This window comes from Cebidichthys violaceus, unplaced genomic scaffold (genome assembly GCF_023349555.1).
Source record: "Cebidichthys violaceus isolate CVI_PGR_0920_01 unplaced genomic scaffold, fCebVio1.0.p SCAF_16, whole genome shotgun sequence".
NCBI classification, from domain to species: domain Eukaryota; kingdom Metazoa; phylum Chordata; class Actinopteri; order Perciformes; family Stichaeidae; genus Cebidichthys; species Cebidichthys violaceus.
In genome coordinates, this window is record NW_027176329.1 from 4,348,079 (window position 1) to 4,365,180 (window position 17,102).

At 41.5% G+C, this 17,102-nt stretch overlaps 2 protein-coding genes across 2 annotated transcripts; one reads left to right on the forward strand and one right to left on the reverse strand.

The window, feature by feature from the left end:
* Positions 1 to 1,044: 1,044 nt before the first annotated feature.
* On the reverse strand, positions 1,045 to 11,917 carry umad1 (UBAP1-MVB12-associated (UMA) domain containing 1). Its single transcript, XM_068710813.1, has 4 exons — positions 11,697 to 11,917; positions 11,278 to 11,368; positions 6,483 to 6,568; positions 1,045 to 3,587 (listed from the first exon to the last, which is right to left on the reverse strand). Exons 2-4 carry the CDS (start codon positions 11,357 to 11,359, stop codon positions 3,336 to 3,338), a joined length of 420 nt encoding a protein of 139 aa, XP_068566914.1. The 5' UTR covers positions 11,360 to 11,368; positions 11,697 to 11,917; the 3' UTR covers positions 1,045 to 3,335.
* A 212-nt stretch (positions 11,918 to 12,129) lies between these two features.
* rpa3 (replication protein A3) lies at positions 12,130 to 13,117 on the forward strand. Its single transcript, XM_068710551.1, has 4 exons — positions 12,130 to 12,345; positions 12,452 to 12,526; positions 12,713 to 12,824; positions 12,915 to 13,117. Exons 1-4 carry the CDS (start codon positions 12,172 to 12,174, stop codon positions 12,995 to 12,997), a joined length of 444 nt encoding a protein of 147 aa, XP_068566652.1. The 5' UTR covers positions 12,130 to 12,171; the 3' UTR covers positions 12,998 to 13,117.
* The last annotated feature ends 3,985 nt before the right edge of the window (positions 13,118 to 17,102 follow it).

The following is a 17,102-nucleotide window of genomic DNA, read 5'->3' on the forward strand; positions in this document are numbered from 1 at the left end:
ACAGTCCCAAGTCAAGACAGGTAAGTCCCAAGAGAGGAACACATGTCACAAGTCAAGTCTCACATTAAGACCATCAAGTGTCATTAAATTAAAAAAATTAAAGTCCCAGATTTGTATTGATGTCTCCTGTGGCACTATCCACTTTGCTGCAGTAATCCTGCACCACTGTGGGACTAATAAAGGATTATCTTATTTTATCAAGACAAGGTAAATCCCAAATCTAATCCTGTATCAAGAACAAGCAGACCCAGGTCAAGTCTCAAATCAAGGTAGCTGGCTCAGAGGGGGCCGTCCTTCAATCAGAGGATCGGCGGTGCAATCCTCCTGTCCATGTCGATGTGTCCTTGGGCAAGACACTAATCCTCAAATTGCTTTTTAAGGAAATTTAAAGCAGCAATTACTTTCAAAATAAACGTTTGAAAAGATAACGGTTCCAGTGTGCCATAGTGTGTTGTCCCTGTAAGTGTTTTGCATGCTGGCGGGTTTTTTTTGTCTTTGTTGAACAGGTACACAGGTCACCCGTAAGCCTAATCTCTACTTCTACAGGAAAGCTTGGGCTGAGCTCATGCGAGGCCACAGAGATGGTTTGTGACACCGTCTGAAACATGGGACTACTGCCAGGCACCGCCGAGTCCAAGTCATGTGACTCAAAACCACACCTCTACACACTACCTTCAATACACAATAACTGTATCGCCAAGTTGTATGAAGTGCAACAAAAATATTAACCTTAAGTATTACTGGGTGCATTTTCTAATCATATACAGTATATATACAGTATATATATATATATATATATATATATATATATATACACACACAGTATATATATATATATATACAGTATATATATATATATATATATACACAGTATATATATATATATATATATATATATACATACACATACATACACACACACACATATTTACATACATCCTTTTTTATTAAGATATATATGAAATGATACGTATTGAATGTGATATAATCGAATATAAAACATTTCTCTCATATGCAGACAGTCACAAAATAAAAGTCACAGAAGACAATGCTCTTAAAATTTATTTGTAAAGTAATCCACAGTTACAACCAGCTGAATATGTTGCCAACATGTGTGAACAGTTATTAAGGAATAACATGGTTTAAGAGAAGATCTCAGTGTTTACTTCTAAAAGACTGTTTATTAAAGGCACAGCAGGTTTGAAGAGACCAAATTGGACTATGTACAAACAATCAAGATTCGGTATTTGGTACAATCAAGACTCTATGCAAATGCATTTCCTCTTCTCTTTGTTCATTTCAAGAGCTCATATTTACAGTAACTCAAAAGAAGCCTGGTAAAGACGTGAATCTGTCGAGAACGTGATTCAAATCAGGATGCACACATCAATGTAGTCAACAACCCCTCTGTTTACCGTGTTTACCTGCAAGAAAACACAAGAGAAGTATGCAAGTATGTTACCTTTCTAGATTCAAAATGATATTCGGGTAACGGCTGAGACTCAAATAATAACAAGAACAAAAGCAGGCCGTCGATTACAAAGCCCGGCTGAAAAAGAATGAACTCGACTCATCTCTGCTGCTCTGAGTTTTAACATACTTCTAACATACTATAGTTTCACACAATCATTTTCAATCGCTTCCACTCAGCCGTTTTTTCCACAATAAAAGCCTACCATGAAGGGGAAGACGTTAAATGTGAGATAACAGAGAAGGAAATATTGACTTTTATTGACAGTGACATAAGCTTTTTTTTTTTTAAAGAGCAAAGGAGAACAGACTGGACTTTGTATGCGAATGCAAACATTTTGTTTTTTGTCAGAAACTCAGAGCAACAGAGAGAGGAGTATGACACAAATCACTGTGAGGAGAACCACAACACTCTTCAGCATCATTTAAAAGTGATTTAAACACTCCTCAACATTTAAATGAATCATACAGCTTCATCTCCTAGGCATAGACAGAGTACAGTACATGCTGTCATGGCAGACAGAATGGAAAAAACAACAAAGAAAAAGCTGGATCAGAAGGAAGGCCAAATTAAAACATGTTGAAGATTGGGAGGGAAGAACAGTTGTAGAAGAGTCAAAGCATTAGTTACAGGTAGAGCTTTATATAATGTCTAACATATAAATCACATCGTATCAAATTATTACACGAAAGCTGTAGTTAGTAAAAATAGTGTTGCTGTATGTTCTATTCATGATGAATGCTATTTGTTGTCTGAGTATTAAGCTTCTGTGCAATAAAATGTAACCGGCACTTAAAGGACATTTCACTTTTAGAGAACCTGGTTTCTGTAGTTCTGTCCACATCTGTAACAAATAGACCGCACTCTCAAAGACGATTGCAGAGATCTGGCAAAATTGAGGCATTGAAAGCTGAACCTGGCACGTACCCGGGTCTCCAAGACCCAGCCCACCTACAGAGACCTGAAGCTCTACCTATGCTCCCAAATAAAGACGCGCAGACCCAGAAAAATGGCACAGTTAGAGAGAGAAATGTCTAAAACCTTTGACAACCAAACATGATCCCAACCCAGGCCTGAGGCCTAAAACCTGATCCCCTTGGAATTGGGCCCATCGGAATTCTACCGCTCGCATGCTCAGATGGGTTGTAACCAAGGTTACCAGGTGAAGCCAACATATTTGACAAAGACAACAAAGGCAAGCGGTAACAAACATCCCCCACAGTTTATTGAGCAGCGTCCTCTTGTAACTTTGACCTACCGTACTTACCGTAGTTGTGTGCACAGACATTTTTGGCTCTACCCCTTTGACCTTTTTGTTGCAATGTTCCCAGATCTCAGCAAACTCCTTGATGAGTGCAAAGGTGATCACAACCACTAGAAACCCAAGCAGCAATAAAGCCGAAGTGTCCTGTTGAGTTCGACAACATCTCTACCGTTGTTCACCGTCTCTGTAGTGGAACTTGACTCGCTAGGACTTACAGTCAGGACTCTTAACCGATCACAACCAGGCTCAAAAGTAACCAGCAGGCGCCCTGGCAGAGAGCCACACAACAAGGAACAAGTACACCACCAGTCCAGTCAGGTCTTTCAATGTTTCCCCCGTCATCAGTTGTACAGCCAGTGAAATGACGACGCTTCCTTTCCCATGTTTAGTCTTTGGAGTTCAATGCCACTGCATTGAAAATGGATAAGAGTTAATAACAAACGTTATGCTTTGCACGACTTATTTTATATTTCATCTAATCTTGTAAGATAATGCTACAGAATCACATGTACTTGTTCAGTGTGGACCTCTCAAATACCCAACAATCAGACGAAGTTAAAGAGCGTGAACTCCCGGCGCTGATAACAGAACTCTAACCGACTAGGCGCTGTGAAGCACGGAGTTCTCTAAAGTGAAGTCATACTGAAAGTTAACCAGGTTGTAGTTCATGTCCCGGGACAGCAGCACATCGGGGATGAGGGGCAGCCCCGTCTGCGCGGCCAGGACATGGGGAGCCAGAGTGAAGGGGACGTCCCCGAGGAGATCCGGGAGAGCCGAGGCCTCCGCTGCTGAAGTCCCCGCTGCCGTGGCTGTGGTGGGCAACGCCACGGGAGCCGGAGCTGGACAGGAAGACTGTGAGGAAACGGAGACACGCAGTTAATGTCAGTGTGCAGAGCTCATCCATTCTTTTCAGAGGCTCTTCTTTTTCGACCCTACGAGCAGCGGGGCGGGAGCTTTACACACAAAGAAACTAGTCGACCTCACCGTTATGTACCAAACTAAACTTTTTCTAGCTGACGAACCACCACCCACAATTGGTTTTACAGCTGAGAGTAGCACTGTAACTGCTTTTGTGCATTGCGGGACATTAGCAGTATAAAGACATGGCAGTTTCTCGGGGTAGTTAGTGGAGGTGCAGACGTTTAGTTTTGTTCCATTCAGTTATGACTGTACAAGCTTTCTGTGGAATGTGACATTCTGTCCTCAGTCATGTTTTAGATTTACTTTGCGTACAGTGCTGCACTAAGATGCACATTCCAACATGCTGTTCCTGATTAGTGCAGTTTGCTGAAAAACAAAGCTTTAGTGCCGTCATGAAATGAAAGACTGTTGGTAAATGACAGTAAATTCCCATTCTGTGATTCACTGTGGCTGTGAAGAAGCACATGGAAGCGGCTTCCCATGAGTAGAGACTTCATGTGACATCGTGATTATTCCAGATGGGCCTTGCACTGTGTGTGGAGGAGTCAGAGCTACGGTGTGGTCCATACCCTCTGCTGCCTGCCCCTCATCCAGATGAGCAGAGGCTGAGAGTTACCGCGCAGCAGTGAGTAAAGACGTAGTCCCCACCGTGGTGTACTCTGGTTCCAGCGCATTAAACCGCAATGTCCCGGGTTCAACTTCTGCCATTTGACCTTTGTTGCATCCCCCCTTCAATTTCTACACTGTCCTTTGTCAAAGGCAAAAACACAGCGAGAATCTGAAAGAAGCGTCCTGAACATGGACATACACAACATGTCTCCAAACTCACAGCAGCAGGGACTTTAACCCTCTGAACCCCGAAAAGCATCTTTTCTTTAAACAATCGCTAAAACTACACCGTTCATCACAGCCCAAACACGGTCCTCAAACACATCATGTGTGATGAACGCTTCTGTCCGAAAAACAGACAGAAACTAAGCTTACAATTGTGATATTTCATCAAAAACATTTTATTCTACATGTGTCATTTAAAAACTCGCCCTGAATTAACCGTTTGAAGTAAACAGATTCTGTAAAAAACATAAAATTATGAGCTGCTTAGCGTAACTAGGAAGCCATGATTGACTCAGCTGAGACCAACAGTCACGTGACAACAATTCAGTGAATCTTTGACTGAACTGCAGGCTGCTGAACACAGAGCAGAGAGGAGAGAGTAGAGGTTGTAAAAATGTAAATAGTTCAATAAACATAGCAACTTGCATTTTTTTTTTTTTTTTTTTTGCATCTGAGTTCTCTCTACTTCTAGTCATGATTGTGCTGTTTCCATAGAGGTGCATGACTTTTATATTGCAGTGAAAATGAAAGCTACAGAGAGGAAAAACAATGACCTGATACTGCTTTGTGTTCAGAGGGAGAGACATTGAACAGTGAGGGTGGATATGCAAAAACCTCATGAAGTCTTCTAAATGTTGCGGGTTTGCTTGACGAGTTAGACTAATGTGGGGGAAGTTTACACATTCGTTCCACTAAATCTTAAATAACGACGTCAGTCTTTTCTCGTAGCTTCAGAGAAGAGCGGACCTCGATGTGAAAATCATCCAGAGTGGCAGATTTGAGACGTTGTTTTTGTGCTTTGGCATGTAATTAGAGGCAAATGTGAGACTAAATGCAGAGAAGATGTTGTTACAGGAAATGGTTATTCCTCTGCAATTAGGAGCCAGAGGTTTCCTTTGGGACTGGAGCACTGAGCGGGTGGAGCGACAGGGTCCCAGATCTAGTTTCTGTGATGATCTCAGAGACATTTCTATGAAACAAAGCACAAAATAAAGATGCTGCAGCTGGGAATGATTCTGATGTTAGCAGTGAGGACACAGTAACTATGTAAACAGCAATCATTCTGTCATATTTTCCTGCATATCTTCATGAGAGTAAGTAAAAAAACCTTCCAGCCCTCTGATTGGTTTAATGTTATTAAATACACACTAAGGTGAATGTAAAGACATTTTGCAGGACGACCCAAGTAGAAGTCAAAGTTACCCCCATTGTGGGTTTATTGTCTTTACACATTAATGTATAAAATCCTTATTTTCTCTATTAACTGATTAATCATTTTGTCTGTAAAAATATAAATAAATAGAGAGAAATAGTGACATTTTCAAATGTTTTGTCCAACCAACTGTCTAAAACTAAAATACATTAAGTTTCCCCACATTTACCATGAAACCAACAAAAGCATTTTAGCTCCAAAAAATGACTGAAACGATTAATCCATTAGCAAAATAGTTGTTGGTTACTCTTCTGTCGAATGACAGCTCTTTGAATCAAGTGCTCCATCTACCTCCATCCATCATGTGATGGTACCGACAGGCCGGCGCGATGTGAGGATAATCGTCGATGTGCAGAAACATTGTTCAGTGTTGTGATGACCCAAGCCGTTTAATAATCCAAATGAATATAGAGGAACCGCCGCACAGCAGCTGTTAAGAACACTTGTTTTATCTGTGTGTGTGTGTGTGTGTGTGTGTGTGTGTTGACCGTGTACGCTTTGGAGTGAGGTACTCAGGGCTTCCTGTTGCACCATGTGATTAAAAACTAGAGGGATAAGCCACTCACTAACTGTGTGACATCATCCAGGATGCCATATGGACTGAATGTGCATATGGAGCGCACGCACGCACGCACACGCGCACACACACACACACACACACACACACACACACACACACACACACACACACACACACACACACACACACACACGACAAGGCCAGCTGGTGATGCTCCTCTGAGTCATGAGCTCCACCATGGACACCTCAACACGCTCACCCTATATGGCTGCACGATGACGTTAGTCGACGGCTGTGCGATGATCATGGTCTGCATCTTCCTCCTCTGCTCCTCCACTGTCTCTCCTGCAGGAGGAATGTGGCAGAAAGTAGGTTATTAACAATACGTATTAAAAAAGGTTTGCACCTTAAAAAAGGTGCAAATGCGTAATCATGCTATAAAGAAAAAGGGGACAGCATTTCACCTCCACTACCGAGTCCACACAATCTAAATTTACATTCATAAAGAGATGAAAAGAAAGGACTTACTAACAGCTGGGCAAGAATACGCAACATTCAACAAACTGCTGAAACTCTGAGAAGATCAATACAACACTGCTATCTTCTACGTACTAACCAGGGCTGTACGGTCTGTGTCCACTTTGCTAGTTTGTTTATTGGATTAAATCCAAAGTGGCAGAAACAAGAACAAAATGACTCATGTTTTCGTTTCATCCTCCTTGCCACCAGGAGACTGCTCCAGCAGGAGGACGGCGCTATGGGACATCAACTTTCAATCAGCAGAAGTGGACATAGTCGTCTTGACGTCACCCATTGGTTTGTGGACTGACATTTAGAAGCCTTGAGTTTGCCATTTTGTTTTTTTGCAAAGTGAAAGGAAGTGACCATATTTGGACCGTGGAGGAGTGCAGTAGAGACTCTGTATATGGCTCTGGTAGCTGCAGAGACCTGTCAATCACAAGGTAGCCCCGCCCTAAAGCATACTCTGCTTTATGGTCTGTTTGACTCTAAATGGACCATAATTTACTAAATGAACATCATGCTCTAGACTTAAACTAGAGATTGAGACCATAAACTCATGTTTACAATGTTTACTGAGGGAATAAATCAAGAGAGAAGTAGAGTAATTTTCTCATAGACTTCTATACAACCAGAGGAGTCGCCCCCTGATGGACACTAGAGAGAATGCAGCTTTAAGGCCCTTCAGTATTGGCTTCACTTGTCAGAATGGAAGGTTACCGCCTGGTTAGCCGCTCTAGCAACTCTCACTAGCACAGCTGATGAAAACCGGTGACCCAGCGCTCCACCAGACAGCTGTGACTCCCAGCTCTGAGTCCAACCTGTGGAACGGCAGCAACAGACAGTCTGCTGATCCAGCAGTGAGTCAGGGCAGTCCTCTGGTATCAGACCCCGGGGCTGGGGGTTTGCGCTGGCTGGATCTGAATCGCTACAGCTAACTGAAGGTTTACCACTAACTGAATTGATTTACAGTACGTTTTTTTTCTTAAACACAAAGCAGGTGAATGAGGGGGATTATTGTTCTGATCACAACAATGGATTAAAAAGCATTAAGACTGCTGAGAATGAGCAAACAGCTCATAAAACGGTAACGCTGTGATCCTTCCCTCCCTCTCAAGGGCCAAACTGACTTTGTCCACAGAGTGAAATCCTCCACACTGATGTCATTGTCTCAGCTCCGTGTGCAGCTTCCAGATGGAAGGACGGTGCCTCTCTGTGTGCGCATAGATGCTATCTTCAACCATCTGATCCCCAATCAGCTGAGGTCATGTTTCTCACAAACTTCTCTCACAAACTCTTATTATCGCTGCATGTTTTTTTTTCTTTTAATTCCAACATGAAAACAATGACTGTGAGGTTAAAATGCTGACTTCCTGCTTTAAAAGGGTTTGGGGATGTTCTCTTCTGTATTTGGTGAACAGTGAAATATTTATTTTATTTTTTCCCTTGTCTCTATGAATAAAAAAGGACAACAATTTGAATATGATTTAACACTTTAACAAATTAAAGCTAAAAATTTGCAAATGAATAACCTCATTGTCATTATTTCATCTCAAATCTGATGTGCTGTAATACAAAGACACAAAACGTTCCTCTTAAAGGACCAGTGTATAGCATTTGGGGGGATTAATTAGAGGAAATGCAATATAATATGATTAACCATGTTTTTTTAAGTGTTCATCGCCTGAAACTAAGAATCGGTGTGTTTTTGGGAGCTTAGAACGAGCCGTGTATACCTGTCCTCTTCATGGAGTCCACCATGTTTCTACAAAAGCCCAGAAGAGACAAACTAGCTCTAGCGAGTCTTTCATGTTTTTTTAGTTACCTGAAGGTCAAACTGTGGTAACGTGAGCCATCACTAGATGACACTAAATCATACACACCGTCCCTTTAAGGACTGCATATTACGCTTAGCGTAATGGTATTTTTACTCATTATTCTGTGATTAAAAATATATTCCTAAATGTATCTTGAGCTAATATAAGGCTTCAGTAATCCGAATCAGTCGAAACAAGTGGGCACAATCCAACGCTGCAGCCTTCAAGTATTAAAGTTCCCCCTTTGACTCTTAAAGGGAGACTTTGGTTGTTTGAATTTGGGTGAGCTACTTCTCCATAGTCATTGTATTAGTGCAGTAGATGGTTTAGAGTTTGGAGAAACAGACAGGAGCAAAGCAATGAGCTGCTGTGTATTTTAAGTGTACGCTATATTTAGAATGTTTTCTGACGGGTAACTGAAATGAAAGTAAAATGTATCTATGCTCTCTAAGAAGCTGCCAGACTCTGTTGATAACAACAGTATAGATAAGTTTCATTTACAGTTCAGTCAGAAGATATTCTAAATATAGCGTACACTTGGCATCATAATTGATTTTGTAGGCGTCTAAAATACGTCCACGGCGGTAAGTTGCTTTGCTCCTGTCTGTTTCTCCAAAGACGATGGAGAAGAGCATCATACAAACACACCAACTATCCCTTTAATGCTGGAACATCACATGACCACCCAAAGCTGTTGCTTTAAGAGAGACTTGGAAAATGTCAGAGCCTGTCCTTTCAGTCAAAACAGCAGAAAATGCAATTTAGCAACACCATTCCTATTAACAAATTAAATAATGTTTTACAGAGCCAACAATTCATTATTTTACTTAATTGAGAAATGTCAGCAGATTAATTTCAAATGAAAATAAGTTATTTGCAGCAGTACTTTCCATTAGAAGTGCTTTCCATATCAAATTAGAACGCCTGACTCTTAATATTAGTAAATCATGTTTAAAGACATATTCGTATAGATTTAGTTATTTGTTGTAATCTGTTTTTATCACGTCTAAAATGTGTTGTACTGTTGTTAAATTACATTGTTTTTAGTGCTGTTTCGGCTTGGTCCGGCCTGCCTAACTCAGTGCTTGTTGTTGAGTCCTGTGTGGGACCGTCAGCTCAGCTTTGGAGAGGATTTCTTCTGTCCAGTTGAAATCCACCAGACAACACAGAAGTGAAGAAAGCACACTTGAACACTTTCCCTCCAACTCTGAAGAAACCTCAGCCATTCACCAGGACGCTGCTGGCTGTAAGGCCGTCTACGCTACGAGGATGTGACTAAACGTTAAGCAGAGAGTGAGCTCAGTTGGTTGCATCGGTGTGAAACAAACAGCCTGGCTCTGACGCTTGTTCTCCGCCAAAAATAACAGGCAGCTCCTGACCATCTGTGTCGGCTCCTCCAGTCAAAGCCACAGCGAGGGTTAGGAGTTAACAGTTAGGAGGGTGTAGAATCAGTTTTGACTAACAGGAACTACAAGCTAGATATTAAAATTGAATGATGAGTTGTTGTCATGTGACCCAAGCATTGTCTTCCTGTCCTCTGATGACAGGTGGGCGTATGTGACGTAATCTTAAAATCTCCGTACCTTCATGATGAGGACCATGAGATGCAAGTAAGGGGACCTTGAGTTACGATTCTGAAGTCAAACCAGAGACATTTCAGAAAGGAGACGGCCCACTGAGAGTCTCAGAGACAGGAGCCTTTAGGAGACTACAGCGGCAGGACCAGAGTCTGTTAACTCCAACAGGAGAAGTGGCCGTGAACACAGATTAGGACCCATACTATCGCTCCATAGTCACCAAAGTAAATATTGGACCCATTTTTTCAAAAGCCAACATTCTGACACTAAAATGGCATTTTTTCAAACACATATTTCGGGAGAAAATTAGCTTTGTTCCAGACCAGTCTCTGTCTCAGCCACACACTCTTGTGAGATCTGGCCACAAACGTTCAGTTAAATAATTGTTATAATGCTAGATATGGCTGTTAGCTGTGTAAACATCTAATGTTAGTAAAAGAAAATATAAATACGTTATGCAAATGTAACTAAATCTGCTTTCATCCATCCACACGATCTTCAAAACACTTCGAAACCAGGAGGGGGGGGGTGAACACGACCACGCCCACAGGAAGTGTATCCCATTTCAGACCAGTGGCAGCGCTTGTTATGCATCATCTTTGCTATAGAGCGTCTTCGATCACACTACTATCTCCACGGGTCAAGACATACGATCATGCTCAAGAAAAATGATTGTAAACAAAGTCACACGCTGAAGGACGACCACAGCAGTGAACCACCACAAACGTCCTGTGCTTCATCTGTGAAGCTCAGCATCTCAACGAGCTCCTAGAACTGTGGATGATAGAACTGTAGAGGACTACCACAGCTGACCATCTGAATGAGGGGTTATCTTATCTATGAAGCAGCACACCTGCAATATTTTGATTCAAATTCACTGGAAAAATACATTCGCTGAGCTACATTCAGCTTTTCCCAGTGACGTGAAAATAACGTTTGCATCATTAAAGATCTTTGAAGGGGAGCAATGAAGGGAATATCACACCAAACTCCAAAGTGAGATCATTAGGAGCCACTCTTTGATACATCACGACACCACTCCTGCTGAGCCAGTTTGGTGCTTTAAATGTATAGAAAATGTTAAGAGACAAACATAATGCTCCATGAACAAACTGATATGATGGTAGATTGCGTTTCTCACCTATGATGACAAAGCCTCCATCCGCTTCCTTCTCGGCTGTTGACTTCTTTGAGTCTTTCCGGAGTCCAAGGAAGCTGAACATGACTCCCCTCTGTTCAAAGGAGACACTGGAGGTTAGACCGCGAGGCATCGCGACATGTGAGCCGACAATGTGACCAACTATTAGCTAGCTACACTCAAAGCTCAACTGTCGCTGAGATATTACTTTCGTTATAGGTTTATTCTCAACGCCGACATTAAACATTCAGCTCACACTTCCTGTTATATGTTTAGCTGATATAACGTTATATCGGCAACTAGCGTTACAGCAAAGGACAGTAATAACGTATTAATTAACATAGGTGCGCTGTTTCCATTAACTCATTAAACTGCACGCTAAAGGTTTCCACGTCACTAGAACGTGATGGTGACGGTCTTACTGTCGTTGTGTCTTGTTGCCCTCGGATTCAGAGACGGCGATACATTCACTTCATGGTTCGCTGGTGTTTTAAAGTTAGTTCGGTTAACTTCAGCCCGTATCAGCTTAGAATGGCCCCACTAACTATTGTTAACCACACGCTATAACCTATGTTACGTTAATGAATCTTCCGTCGGTACTGTAGCCGTGCAACACCACCCGTGTTGTGTTGTGACGCTGACGTCACTGACCATTTAGTCCGTGTTCCTGTAGAAACTATAACACTACCTACAGTTCCTACACAAATCATGTTGCCGGAAACATGTAGCAGATTGTTGTTTAGGGGGAACACAAAGGCAGAGCACACCGGATATGTCGTAATAAACGTTGGCGGCGTTGGATTTCGACTCCCGCGTTTGCCGTAATTACAAACCCGGCTGTTTTTACATGTGAATGTAGAAACCCCGCTCGCGAGAGCTTGTATGTGATATAAAAGTATGCAACTAAATATTTCCCGCGCGATACTGCTTTCTACGGAGTTTAGTAACGGCAAAAACAGCAAACCCGTAAAGATGGCAGGTATACTGGATGTCCCAAAGCCAAGAATAACGTGCTCGTTGCTGTCACAGTACATAAGCAGACCGGTCTGCTTCGTTGGGCGCGTGGAGAAGGTCAGTATTGCTTTCGTGAGGATTAGTGATAATGTAATTTTAACAGTTGCTAGCAATGCTAACGTGGCATGGCTAAATATGAAGCGCTTCTCTCCTGCTGCGCCAGGTTCACCCGACGGGAAAAACGTTCACTGTCGCGGATGGAGAAGGAAAGATCGCAACAGTTGAACTTAACGATCCTGTGAGTAACACTTTCTGAATCCGTTCACTGCAATTAATCAAATTGCTGCTTACTGAGGTTATTTGTCTTTGACTACTTTTCTGCATACACCTCTGAACCTCAACTGATTTCCCAATAACTTAAACTTTATTTCCACTCAACATGGTATCAGTAACGGTATTCTAATCAGTTCTGTTGTTTCCCCAGCTTGAGGAAGAGCTGAGCGGTATTGTGGAGGTCATTGGCATGGTGTCCAACAAAGGAGTTCTGATGGCCAACACATACAACCTGCTGCGAGAGGACAAGGGCATTCCTTTTGGTAGGTCTGATCTATTCTTTTTATATACAGTGAATAACAGCAGAGGCCATCGGTTGAGGTTTGAAACTGTTCTGTCCGCTCATCCCACAGACCTGGAACTCTACACTGAAGCCCTGAAAGTCATCCATGACTTCCCGCAGCACTACCCCTTTGAAGTGGCGGCAAGTGGATGAGGCTCACCTGAGAGGGTTAGGTCACTAGAGGCCGATGTTTGGTTCTGTTTGTTTTCAGTAGAAATAGATTTGTACAAAGGAGTCTGTAATGTCAATAAATTAAAACATGTAAAGACCAAATGAAGTGGAAAGTTTGATTTATTTCATTTTTTTCTTCAACAAGACACTACAACAACCTTTTCAAGTTTGAAGAAATGATCTCAATTTAAAAGATTTAAGTCTGCCTTAAAACTAAAGCAGAGTGCCAAATGAAGACTGCCAGGCTTCACTTACTGGAATAGTTCCTCTGTCCACACTGACGTCATGTTTCCTCCCTTGAGATGCTTTGACAGACTTTTTACTGCAGCCTCCTTCAGCTGCTGCTTGTTTGTGGGTCTTTCTGCTTCAGTTTTATCTTCAGTAAGTGGAAAGCTGCTCACTTGGGTTCAGATCAGGTGACTTGGTCATTGAAGAATATTCCATTCCTCTGCCTTAAGAAGTTCTCGGGTTGTTTTCACAGCATGTTTTAGGTCATTATCCATCTGCACTGTGAGGCGTCATCCAGTCAGTTTAGTATCATTAGTCTTAATCTGAACAGATAGTTTAACTCTAAACACCTCAGAACTCATCCTGCTGCTTCTATCAGCTGTGACATCATCAATGAACACCAGTGACCCTGTTCCATTGGCAGATGTTTTCTGTTAAAGTGTAATGAGGCCTTCCTGTTCTTCAGTGGTACCAGTGGGGTGTTCACCTTGTTGTAAACTTCTGTAATTAGATTCATGAAGGCGTCTCTTGATTGTCTTTAAGACTTTAACAATGGAACGCCTACCTCCTCCAGTGTTCTTGACTTCAGCAGCTGTTAGGAAAGAATTCTGCGATCATCCCACTTTAGATGTCTTCTGTGGTCTTCTGGGCCATTTGGTGTTGGTGAGCTTGCCAGTGCATTCCTTCTTTTTAAGAATGTACCAAACTGTTGATTTGGTCAATCCTAATGTTTCTGCTATCTGACTGATAGGTTTGTTCAGTTTGTTTAACCTAATAATGGCATCCTTCACTTGCATTGACACCTTTTTGGTCCGCATGCTGAGAGTTCCAAGGACCAACTACCAACTGCAAATATAACATTTTGAATCCTATTGTTGGCATAATTTGTCATGAAATAGTGACAGAATAGAACACATCTGGCCATGAAACCGTTTGTCAGACAATTGTCCAATTACTTTTGAGCCTCTGAAAATGTGGGGTACTGTGTAAAAATGCCCATAATTCCATAACGGTTCATGTAATATTTTTGTTTTAGACATTGAATTAAAGCTGAAAGTCTACACTTCAACCACATATTGACTGATTAGTTTCAAATCCACTGGAGTCGTGTAAAGAAGCAAAATTAGAAAAATTGTGTCACAGTCCAAATACGTATGGCCCTGACTGTACATTCTAAAGCGTGGCGTTTCAGAAGATGAACAAATGGAGCAGCTATCTTCCACAGTCGTTCTCTTTTTGTACGTGGATTCCTCTTCGTGCTACTGTTCCTCTGTCATAATACTAATACTACAATCATAAATACTATATTTGTGGAGCTAAACAAATCTGTCAGAAGTGTTGAGGTCATAGTTTCATTTATTTGTTAGGTGTTAGAGTTTAAATTGTTCAATGCTGTTACTTTCAAAAGTTCAATTCTGTGTTGCCCTGTGAAGACGGGTGACAGGACATTCAGTGTAGCTCTTAAAACATGCGTAAATAGAACATGTGGAATAAGGGCAGTGAAAACATCACAATTCTACATTCAGACATGCATACTGTTAGAAAATCCTTAATGGAGTTGCGCTGTTCAGCCGCCCCCCCCATCCCACCACCATAACAAAACCCTTGACTCTGACAGTGATGGAGCCCTGCAGCTCAATGAGCCAGCGGATCACAGCATCATCCTTTTGGATGTAGCACACTCTGCTGGTTCTGGATGGTCCACACATACAAACCTGCACATGGCTTTCTGTTACAAATGTTTAGTCTCATGCCCAAACTGAGACAACCCTAAAGGTTCTTTTAAATTTGAGACAGATCCTGTTGAACTACAGAGGACGGTATGCAACTGTCAAACAGTACTTCAATGAAACGTTTCTCTTCCTCTTGATTATGTATTATCAAATCGATAATGGCCAAATATGATCTGATCCAGTCGGTGTTGTCTGTATGTTGATACAGTCTGATTCCCTGGAATCCTGTTGAATTGACTATCCTCTTCTGGGCCCTACACAAGGATCCTTTAGTTCAGAGAAGATAGTTGTGAAAGGTTATGAGATAATTCATGTATCTGCAATATTTTCTCAATTACGACTCAACTTGTGACTGGGATTGTGAGTAGACGTCCAATTAAAGGGCCACAAGCCCAAAGATTGGGAACCACTGCTTTAGACTGCTATTTATGGCTAACTTTATCACTATCATGAAAACTGCTTGTCAAAATTCCATACCTGAGGTTCATAACTGTAAAAGTCCATCATTCAAAATTTGAATGAAAGACGTTTTTTTGGGGGGGATACTCTTATTTGCGCTCTTGCCGAGAGTAAGAGAAGACTTATGAGAAGATTCAAAGACAAAAAGTTGCAGAAAATAAATTAAATAAAAGACATAGTAATATCAAGCTTCTTTTTGCATCATATTTTATACACTAATCATAGATTTTTTAATATGAATCAAATATGTAATGTATTTGTCTGCACAAGTTGTCAGACAGGAAAGTCTCACAGATGCATTGGAGCCTGTAATGAATCAGTGTTCATTTTTTCCAGAGCCCTGGGTTTAGATGTACATTGACAGGAGTTTAAATTGTAACTGTCGTCCTTCAGCAGGATGATGAATGCCAACCACTTTGAATTGTGACATAAAATGTGATCAAGGAGGAAACGATCTCTGTGAAATATAGCTTTATGGCAAACCGATGTATGGATGTGTATATCATCACCAAAGAGGCGGGGCATCGTTCAGTCTGCTGATGGGGGGGGGGGGGGGGGGGGGGGGGGGGGGGGTGGCAGTAGCCTGGAGGAAGCCAGCTGCCACGTTCCAGCAAGTCCAGACACTGCTGGTAATGTTGCAGCATCTGCTCCATCTGCCTCCGTCCACAGACACTATCGCTTCCATCTCACACACATTTTCTGCCATATCCCTGTCAAACCCTGCACACACATTCGTACGTTAATGAAAAAAATATATTTCTCCTGGTTTACTTTGGCTCTGAAAACCAAAAGCTTGTGATCATGATCTGATTCATTTGATAGTGTTTGAGCCTGCATGTTATCAGGTACGAACTATGGTGATAAAAAAAACTAAGTCAATTAAGTGATGAGTCAATCAACAAAAAAACAATTGTCAGCTCAGTTTGCATCACAGATGTAAAATTGCTTTAAAAAGATAAAACTGAAATCAATTTACTTTCATTTTTATTATTTTAAAGGAAATCATTTTTAAGTGAAGTTTCAGTTTATTACTATATATTTTTTTAATTAATAACCGTTTTTTTATGCGTAACATTTTTCAAATATGAGAAGTATTCATTGTTTTGATTCAGAACTTTGGACAAGCTTTGGATCTAGTTCTTGGTGGGAAACTAAAGCTTTCAAGTGAAATTCTTTAAATGAGTTAAGAGCTCCTTTGGCAGAATGAGGCACGTTTCATTGCAGGTTTTACAGACTGACACCCCTGACACTGTCAGATAAAATGATCCTCTTGATCCTGTTGGTGGGTCCGCGCTGACTGGACACAGTGCTGACCTTAAAAAAATCTATTATGTACCCAATCCATCATCACACTCGTATATCAGTGTAGGGCTGAGTCTGTTCGCCTTTGTCCCGCATGTGTCAGTCATCATCAGTCATGATAATGTAGACTCCCCTCTAAAGGCTTTTTTTGTTTGGAGGGCTGGATGTTTATGGTGTCATTCTGTTCTGCTTGTTAACCGTGACATGACCACAATAACTGCTGGACTGAGCGGTGGATCTTGTAAAACTCACTGCGTTTACATCATTACCATACCTCCAGAGATTATTAGTTCAGTTCTTTTTATTCAGTAGTTGCCCCCTGAATGCAGTCCAATGTGAGCCAACATGTCTGAGACAACCTCTGC

Bases quoted from the DNA above. Each gene is read 5' to 3' on its own strand.
- umad1 (XM_068710813.1), bottom strand. From the start codon at position 11,359: ATGTTCAGCTTCCTTGGACTCCGGAAAGACTCAAAGAAGTCAACAGCC. The intron at 6,569-11,277 runs GTGAGAAACGCA...TTCCTCCTGCAG, and splicing joins TGGAGGCTTTGTCATCATAG to GAGAGACAGTGGAGGAGCAG. The intron at 3,588-6,482 runs GTGAGCGTGTTG...GTTTCCTCACAG, and splicing joins TCATCGTGCAGCCATATAGG to TCTTCCTGTCCAGCTCCGGC.
- rpa3 (XM_068710551.1), top strand. From the start codon at position 12,172: ATGCAACTAAATATTTCCCGCGCGATACTGCTTTCTACGGAGTTTAGT. The intron at 12,346-12,451 runs GTCAGTATTGCT...CTGCTGCGCCAG, and splicing joins TCGTTGGGCGCGTGGAGAAG to GTTCACCCGACGGGAAAAAC. The intron at 12,825-12,914 runs GTAGGTCTGATC...CTCATCCCACAG, and splicing joins GGACAAGGGCATTCCTTTTG to ACCTGGAACTCTACACTGAA.